Genomic DNA, 9,684 nt, shown 5'->3' with positions numbered 1-9,684 from the left:
CTATCTACTTACAAAATAAAAGAGATACTGTCAATCTTTAACATAAGCAGTTCTTCAATCCCTTTCCAACATTACTTGTATTACCATTCAAAATTAAAAGTACTGCTAAATATGTCACAGAATATGTGTAGTAAGACTTCAATTCAAGCATGCTACTCTTCAAAATACAACATTTTAAACCCCTGTGGATTGAAAGAACAGGGCACACCTGCACCAAAATATTTACAGGAGTAGAAAATCTGTGCAGTTTTAGGTTCCTTCACTACAGTGGAAGGCAGTTGAGAGAAAGAAGACAACATAAATGCCAATGTAGAGTCCAAAAATGTTTTAATAAATATTAAGAAGTAAAACAAATCAACAAAATTTGCATATGAAAACAGTACGTATACAGTAAGATAATAAATGAGTGATTTCATTGAGTAATGGAATAATTATTATGCTTAAACCATGGATAAACACATAAATTAAAATAGATTGCTCAAGTAAAAAAAAGACAACATATTTACATGACTAGATGATTTCATTACGTCAACAAATAGGCTTAAACCATGGATTAACAGACGAAATAAAATAAATTGCATTAGTATAAACGTACCAAGTCAGGGGAAATAAGACTGATTTCATTATGTCATTAAATAATTATATGCTTCAATAAATAACAAGGTGAATATGAATAGCTAATCATGGCATTAATTGTCTGATGGCTGTGATGAACTTATTCAGGGAATTCATGGGTGCTTTCATACCGAGAAGATACTCGAGGTAGTCATAGTAACTGCACAGGTAGGGGTGGTATTGAAGATTAAACACATGATGCGCTTCCATACACACCTCTAGTGCTCTAATCACAGCATGGCTGTTTCCCTGCGCAACATTTCCAAGAAATACAAATTTTTTATCTATTTTTAGGTAAAGTTTGCCGCTGCAATAGTCACTGGTGAGCCACAGTACAAATGGAAATATAGGGGTGGGCGTAGATCCATCATCAGCCTCAACAGAAACATATGACTCAACATCAGTTCCTTCCTGAAAAGGTAAGTATTAAAGGGATTAGCAAAACAACATAAGGCTTACAATATGCTTCCATATGTAGGAAGTGTACTGATGCTGTAACTCACAGGTGCTGTTTGAAAGAGAGAACTTGAAGGAATTTTCTCAATTAATGCTTTATATTTTTTGATGTGATCTAGATGCTCTTCTTTTGTATTGTTCTTGTTCAATGTTAGTGTTAACAGTTTTGGTAACATCACCATGGCAAGAAGATCATCTAAAAAAAAAGCAAAACAAAAGTGTTGTAAATGTTACAATCTGTGTGCTTTTATAAGTCAAAATATACTATTGGATTTACCATTGTGAAACTCCTCTTGTGCTTCTTTCAATACAGAGGGCTTGGTAATACCAGCATACTGTACAATGATAGGTGCAAGCCGACTAAGTTTGATTGTTAAATCCCCTTGGTAAAGACACTCAATTCTCTTAAACTCTTCTAAAATCTATGAGACAGATTGAATGTTACAATAAACCATTAACTATAAACATATTTTTAACTCAAGGACAAGAATAGTAGAATAAAAAAGATTACCATATCCCCTTCATAGCTGCTTAGGTGCTTATACTCATTTAAAACTTCTGTGAAAGATGGACTTGAGGTGAGAATCCACTTCCTCCTTGTCGTGTAAGATGAGGCTAAAGCTAGCCCTATCATTTTCTTATTGGCTGGAGTAGGTAACAAATCATCCATCAACATTTTCTGCAACAAATAAATTTGCAACAATAAATTATTGAAATAATAAAGTACACCTTGGAAAGACAATAAGAAAAATTATTCATCAGCTGATATTCAACTTACACGAGACTTATCAGACCCAGCAATAGTTTCGGTGTCATTGCTAGAATTTAAAGCATCCTGGAATGAAAGTAACTTTTTTGCAGACTTAGAAGTTGATTGTTTCTGAGGAGTGGACTTATTAGATGGAGTAGATTTCTTTTTAGATGAGTTAGAAGCAGATAATTTCTGTGACTTCTTGGTATTCTTTTTTTTCTGGAGGAAGATCTGACTGAACTGTTTCAAACTTAGTGGTTACAATTTTAAGCCAAGACATCTGAAAAAATGTGAAAGGAATTGAAATTTTCTGTGTGGCATTACATAAAGGAAAACAAAATTTAGTATATAGAATTTGGTTGTAGAAGTTTAACAACAATCATCTTCAAGACAGTGTGAGCATTTAGTACATGTTACATTATTGGTCAATGTAATTCCAATACTAAGGCTTGCAAAACACTTAGTTAATATGTAATTGAAAGTTTCAGTAGAGAAAGAGGCCAGTATTTAACTTCACCAAGAGTACATACCCAAGGGGTATCTCCTTCATCAGCCAGATCACTGAAAGCCTTGACTATTCCTTTAGCAATGGCAAGCTTGACATCAGAATGGGGCTGAAAAAAAATATAGATGAAAATGAATTTTAGGTATTTGCAGGCACATTATCACAGAGCTACAACAGTCTGCTTACTATTTTGATGGGCTACCATATTCAGCAGCATGATGTTCATAAATCAATTTCATCATGTGCACTTGGTGACGATAATCAAGGCACTTGTTATTTTTTTACAAATTCTATGACCGTTTTCCCTGCTTCTGATTTATTTAGAATTGATAATATATCTAAGGGAACCTTCAAGACGATGATAAGGAAAAAGTGAGGTGTTATGTTGACAACAAATTTTAAAATGACATTGAAATCAACATTAAAAGAATGCTTTCTAAAATGAAACATATACATACCACTTCTTCAGCTCGTGTTTTTTTGACCTGAGGGCTTGATTGTCCATCTTCACTTTGTTTCTTTTTTTTCAAAAATGATGCGCTCACACAGGCAACTTCACAGTTGAGGTCATTGGCTGTACCATCAACAATTTGAAGAAAGACGCCATTCTCATCAACAAATCCACTAAGAACTTGATTAAAAGGCTCCTGCAAAATGAAATGGAGTAGATTTTCTCTTTGAAACTTAAGTAAGGATTACAATAAAAAATATGGGACGCACCACCACCACACTACCAGCAGACAACTCTGCAGACTGCTCTTTCTGATTGGGCTCAGGTTCATCTGATTTGAACAATTTAATAATTTTGACAAGTTCTCTTCTCTGTGCATAATTGATATCAAAATTGTCTCGTAGCTTTTCTTCATTAAGATCAAGGAAGCAGTCTCCATCCACATCCTCAGCTAAAACAAAGAGATACAGATATATAAAATATCGGATTAGACAATAGGCTGCATTGTGTATTTAAAAAGGGGGCCACAAAATTAAGTAAATATCACCAACAGAATACAACATTTTATCTGCAAAAGAAATTTCTACTTATTTAAAAATGCTAGCACTTTAACCCCTTCTCCCTTCTTACCTCCCCCCGGTCCATATAGTCAAAAAACTTTGTGTTTCAGACAGAGATAGAATTGACCGTCAGAGTCCTTCCACCTACTTATGGGAGGATGAGAGGGTAAGTCTCTTAGATCAATCAGGTGAGTGACGGGATTTTGAATGTGGGTTACAAGATGTAAATTAAAGCGCTCCACTAAGCCTTCAGTTTTCCAAGGCTGCACAGCAAGCCAAACAGAATCCGTCCCCTCAGGACAAACAACTGAAACAATTTTGCCAAAGTTTGGAAGGCCAAACTCTCCTGCAATAGCAATGAGAACAAATTCTCCTATTCTATACTCAACGCCCAGTTTGAGAGCAGCTTTGCAGACACTAATGGCAGCATCAGGAGCAAACCCATAGGCTTGAAGTAGGCGAGAAACAGGTGAATCCCTGACAAAAATGTTGTGCCTTTTCACATATTTTACTTCCTGAAACACATCAGCACTTCTGGTTCCCCAAACTTTGGCTACTCTGATCTGAGCCTGTTCCATAGCAGTTTTTTGTGGATTGATGAAATTATTGCATGCAACTAAATGTCTCTTTCCATGACAATTTTTTGATTCCTCCCTGAAACACCAAAATTGTCTTTGTGGTCCCATTTGCAAATAGTTTTCGGCACCATGCATTAAATAATGAAATTTGTTAATGGGGTCTACTCCAGGAAACAATATGTACCAGCTACGTCGAAATGTATCAAGAAGTCTTGTTAAGTGAGGAATCTCATCTCTTGGTAATCTAGGAGCACTTAGTAATTGGTAAATCTTTAGAAGTAATAATAATATTTGCAGATATCCATTTTCCTCGTCAACACCATGTTCTCCAATGTTGTCCAGAATGAGGGGAAGAGCTCGAAACAAAACTAACACTTGAACAGCATTCATTTTCTGTTTATGAACACGAGCAGCATTTAGCAGCGATTCATGGGTAAAGTTATCCATCGGCTTATCCCGAATATTCTGTTTCCCAAAGTTGAAATTTTTAATTTTCTCATTTAACTCATCAGCTGTGAAGAGTTGTTGAACGCACACAAACTGCTTCATACACAACCTAATCAGCATTAAAATAACACCTTCAGCCCCGTCATGTTGCAGATCAAAATTACCATTGTTTTCAGCCCGAAAGTAACCAAGGTTGTGGAGGATAGTATTATACCGTATGCCACATTCAGTGCTGTAATCATCATTCTGATAAACTCTTGCCAGTTGTCGTTCACTCTCTTGTTTTGTTCTTCGAGCACCTAGCATAATATTTCCATTATGAAGTTCTGGTCTACTTATCATGCAGAGTGGACAAAAATGTCGAGCTCCACATGCAAGGAAACCAAGCATTTCATGAACAGCTTTCGCATCACCTTTTACTGCAACTCAACAACCCCTGATGGTAACAAAGTCATTAACACCATGATCATAGGTTCTAACACCTTCTTCCAAACGCAGTAGATCAGCCACTAAACGTCTGAAGACATCTTCAAATGTGCCCTTACAATCATTTGCATTTGCCATGATAACTGGAAATATTGAATCAAGGGAATCCTTTAGCCAGGGAGGTAAGTTTAAGATAGTAATAAAAAAATTATAAATCTCATGTGCACCAGTTTTGGGTCCTAATGCACGGGCTGGATCCACACCATCCCCATACAAAACCAACTGAAATGCATCAGGATACAGTTGAAAAAATTCATGGTTTCTGTACTGATCACCATCCACATAACCACCTAATATGCCAGTATCAGAAGGACGTAAATTTCTAATATAATTCATGACACTTTGTTTCCTGGCTACTAGCTTGAGAATTTCTACAATAGACACATACTGATAGCTGCTGGCTACAGGCTCCATGCCATATGCCCCTTCTTCGCCCAACCGTTGATCTAGCCTGACATTGATGAAACAAGTATCAGGTTCAATATAGCTGTAATAATGCTTGATGCCAGAAATTTGCCCTTTGTTCGACTTCATTCCCTTAAAAGGGCTCTCCGCATCGAACTTTCTGAGAAGATCCTGCACTCGTGGTTCATTCATTTGGCCATTTCTTTCAAAAAAGCTGGTAACATCGGCCTTCAGGGATGACTGAACAACTTTGATAATCTTTTCAGCCCCACACATAGCTCTATGCACACCAACTCGAGCAGCTACACTACGCATGTCAACAATCATGTTGACAGCTGCATGTCTGACATCTCTACGTCCGTTTGGTAATAACAACAAATCAAGATCATCATCAATATCACCACCATCATCACTGAATGGAGCAGACTCGTTCAAACTGCTAGCTTCACTAACCATTTCCTCATCATTTTCATTGACTATGTCTATTAGCTCTTGACCATGATACTGAGTAGTGTGCTCTTTCCAGCCCCTATAAGTGTGGTATGGTTGGTTACAAAGACCACAAGTAAAGCCATCCGGCCAAGCATCAGTGATGTGAAAGCCATGCACTACATGGATGTGGTGACGAACACCAGCAAACCCCACCAGAGCCACACCACATACAGGACATAAAATCTCTGCATGATCCATTACGACAGAAGTATTAAGAGAATGGAACTAAATTTCTGGTAACATGCAAGCAAAAAATATAAATAAGAGCGACAATATAGTAGTTACAAGCTGTTGTTGTTTTATCCCCACCCCTCTCGCCCTTACTAACCTTTCAATTTTGCAATGGTATCTTCCTTGATCTTTTCACAAGTAAGCAGGTACTGGGCCACCTGCTCCACTGAATCATTGATTAAAACCATGACTTAAAAATTCCTGAAAACAGCAAGAAAGAACAAGATTACAAACGCATCGAAAGTAAACAGAAGAGGATGACAAAGTCTAATTTAGGTGAAAAGGCATACTTGGTATTGAAAGATTATCACTTGTCTCAAATAACAGTTACAGCGTCCAAAGGTCTGATAAAACAGTGTCGCAGGAAGGGTTCTGCAAAATATGAAATTGATTAAACGGATGCGAACAAGCAGCTGACTTGGGCTTGGCAACAAACTTAAATGAAAACTATCTGATAGGTTATGTACAAAGATGAAAGAGCGCATATGCACCAAACTTCGCCTTTCATTCGAAATTGATAGATTTAAAGTGTGTCAAGAAACATTAAAGGAACAAGGGACATATTGGTTACAACATAAATTACAATCAAACGCTCAAAACCATAAAATTTCTTCTTGACGATACACTTGGCACTCTTTTCCCGCCGCTCGACTTCAACTGCAGCCACACACACACAACGACAACGACGTCGCGACGCGTTGGACCAATCACGGAGTTTGGCATTTCACCGCACAGCCTTGTTATGTTACCTTTGATGCCTTTGATACACGTTAATAACTGACAACACTGTTAAAAAAAAGTCTCACGACAGTGGACCACTTGTAAAGACGTACACATAGAAATGGATGCCTCCGATGAATATCTGATAGAAATGCGACTTTCCAGGGGTCGCCTTGGAAATGGGTATGTTGTCCCAGGAGACCTCTGGGCTCGGGGTCCACCCACCTCAGGCCCAGGGCATTCCCTGGGAGTTCCAATCCGACCCAGGGCATCCCCTGGAGAAAAATATATCTTTCCAGGGTGCCTACTGGGACTTTTCCATTTCCCCTGGAAACTGAAAAAAACTCCTGGGAATCCCAGGACTTGTTTTAACCGTGCGCGGGAATCTCGTCAAGTCTTGCTGCTCTTGGATTGGTTCTGGGGTAACTATTGGCAACTGTTTGCTACATAGGTCTGTCCTGGTTGCTAGTCACTCACTTCGGTCACACCGGTCTGCGGTGTGGTGCGGTGGTGAAGCAGGCAGCAATGTAGCTTCTCACCCCGGGGACTCGGGTTCGACTCTCGACTTGGCAGTTGTGTTCTTGGGCTTGGCAGCCTCCTTAGGCTTCCTATGGAATGTTCTCCATGTTTAGATCCGTGGAGTGGTACAAGAAGTTGAGTTTATGAAAGGAATTGAATTTATAGTTCACGACTCGGGCTTCTTGCCTGTCCTTGCATAATGTGTGCCTTCAGTCAGTGCTATGATGTCCATCATTCCTGCAGCGTTGAATAGGTAACAAATCCTCACAAAACTGCATTCACACTTGAAGAATGAAGAACTTCAGACTGCACAAACAATACTTGCACTCCACAGCAACACACCTACTGTGGTCGTGGTTTTTCTGTATGTTGTTTTTTTTCTTGGTTTTTTCTCTTTCTTTTCTTTTTTTTTCACTTTCCATTATTTCTCTTTATTTTCCTGCTTGCTTTCCCTCAGCTGTTTGTCTTTGCGCCTGTCACCCCGCCTTCATCTGGTCCGCCATCACCCTTCGTTACTCCTTGTACGTGAATGTTCGTTACGTGTAGCTTATAAAGCATAGCCATGGTTCCTCATGTTTTTGTGTTCCGTTTTCTGCATCACACTCGTGACTGTAACGGTGATCATGTTACCATTAGTGGTCCGTGTGCCCCTCAAGTGGAGCCCGAAATTTTTACTTTGTCCGGGAACTATATTTATGACTTATGTTATGTTCCGGAGACCGACTTACTTCAGTCCTTCTACTGGTGCAAATGGTGCTTTGGCCCTGCTTATGTATGTTCTGGGGTCTCTCTCTCCCTTTCCTGTCTTTTCTTTCCTGTTCATTTATTTATTATTTCTTTTTAGGAAGCTATCCCAGACCCTCTGGAGATTCCCATTGATTTTGACCCTGCGGGCCCCTACGAGGAATGAGGTTAGCTCTCCCATACTTGTCCATTTTACTTCATTTTTATTTTATTTTTAATTTATCATTTTAATTCGTTGTTATTTTACTTTCCTTCTAGTATTTATGACCTCTGCTGTTTCCTTTAATGATCATGGGATCCTTTTTTTTTTCCAACTTTCTAAAAGTTTCTTTTTACTGACACCTTTGCCTCATTAAACTAGTTTTAATCTGTCTTTTCCTTATTTTCCCTTTTTTCTTCTTTTGTCTTTAAAACGTGGTTATTGTTTCCTTTCCCCGTGTGTTTCCTGGGACTGTTTGAAATAATAACTACGGGTTATAAGGCAGAACAAAACATTTTATTTATCAAGGTTACATTGAATACTGTATTATTTACTTGTTTTTAAGTCTCATTTCTTTTTCTTCCTCTTTTCTCCAGTGCATGCCGCTGTTAAATGACCCCGCTGATTGCATCTTCTGCATCGTAGTTTGAACCTGGGATCTTCCGGGTGAAACTTCTTGTCCCCTTTTTCCTTTTCATTTTCCTTCTTTCTGGCTTCCATCCATTCCGCTTTTGGTGCTGGCTTTGCTATCTCATTTACGTCTTTTTCTTGCACTTTCCACTCCACAGTTTTACCGCTTGCCTCCTTAGCTTTATTCCTGCTGATTTCCTCCAGCTTCTTCGTTATCTCCCGTATTGCTTCCTCTTCCTTCTCTATCTTGCTTTCCAGTGCGGTTTCTCTTTCTGTGTCTACTATTGCCTCCTCTAGTTCCTTTAGCTCTTTCTCAAAACCCGGTAAGCTTTCTGTACTGACAGTGCACTTTATTTCTTTTGTAGCACTCTCATCTTCAGAATCACTGGTCTCACTTGAACTAGACGACGAGCTGGATGAGGATGAACTAGATGAAGATGAGCTGGATGAAGATGAGCTCCTATCTCTGACTCTTGTGCCGCTGGTTGTTACAACCTCGCTTGTACAAAGTCCTGGAGTGCAGACATGTTCTTCCTCTCCAATCTGCTGCTCCACCTCCATTTTCTCTTCCTGCTCTTCTTTTTCCTCTGCTTCTACCATTTGGAACCAGTTTATTTCTGACTTTGCCAGTTCCTGTGCCTTTTTCGCCTTTTTCTCTTTTACTTGCTCCGCTCGTTCCAGTACTACTTCCATTCTGCTCATTTTTGCTGGAATTGCTTCTGGGTTTTGTGTCGATTTACGCCTTGCCATCCGGTTTTGTATCTTCTTTATGACTACCAGCTGCCTTTGCTGTTCATCCTTCTTGAATTTCTCCCTTACTCTTTGGACTTTCTCCTCTAGCTCTTTGGGATCCACGGGTTTTGTTGGTGTTACCCTGGCCTCTACTCGAGCTTGTAATATTTTCCTCTCTTCCCCTGCTTTCCTTTGCACTATTCTGAGGTTTGAGAATGTGCTCTTCCCTACTGGCACTTGGTCCTTGTTCATTTTCTTTTCTTCACTCGTTTTTTTTCCCTTTGAAAATCACTCTTACTCACTTAACACTTCAACTCACAAATCTCACTCCTGACGGGGCGGGACCGACACGTCCACAGTAAATCCGTCCACAGAATTTGCG

At 39.1% G+C, this 9,684-nt stretch overlaps 2 protein-coding genes across 2 annotated transcripts; both read right to left on the bottom strand.

The window, feature by feature from the left end:
* Positions 1-248: 248 nt before the first annotated feature.
* On the bottom strand, positions 249-1,805 carry LOC127750698 (uncharacterized). The gene is made up of 2 exons (XM_052273016.1): positions 1,119-1,805; positions 249-1,026 (listed from the first exon to the last, which is right to left on the bottom strand). The coding sequence occupies exons 1-2, from the start codon at positions 1,251-1,253 to the stop codon at positions 682-684; spliced, it is 480 nt and encodes a 159-aa protein (XP_052128976.1). The 5' UTR covers positions 1,254-1,805; the 3' UTR covers positions 249-681.
* Positions 1,806-8,507: 6,702 nt separating this feature from the next.
* Positions 8,508-9,554, bottom strand: LOC113215460 (RNA polymerase-associated protein RTF1 homolog). The gene has a single exon (XM_026435094.1). The coding sequence runs from the start codon at positions 9,552-9,554 to the stop codon at positions 8,508-8,510; it is 1,047 nt and encodes a 348-aa protein (XP_026290879.1).
* Positions 9,555-9,684: the final 130 nt, after the last annotated feature.

This window comes from Frankliniella occidentalis, unplaced genomic scaffold (assembly GCF_000697945.3).
Source record: "Frankliniella occidentalis isolate FOCC.00 unplaced genomic scaffold, Focc_3.1 Scaffold239, whole genome shotgun sequence".
NCBI classification, from domain to species: Eukaryota; Metazoa; Arthropoda; class Insecta; order Thysanoptera; family Thripidae; genus Frankliniella; species Frankliniella occidentalis.
The sequence above is the reverse complement of the archived record's forward strand: the minus strand, read 5'-3'. Positions and strand labels throughout refer to the sequence as shown.

Excerpts from the sequence above, each read along its gene's own strand:
- LOC113215460 (XM_026435094.1), bottom strand. The coding sequence starts at position 9,554 with ATGAACAAGGACCAAGTGCCAGTAGGGAAGAGCACATTCTCAAACCTC.
- LOC127750698 (XM_052273016.1), bottom strand. The coding sequence starts at position 1,253 with ATGGTGATGTTACCAAAACTGTTAACACTAACATTGAACAAGAACAAT. Across the intron at positions 1,027-1,118 it reads CTCTCTTTCAAACAGCACCT|GAAGGAACTGATGTTGAGTC; the intron begins GTGAGTTACAGC and ends TTACCTTTTCAG.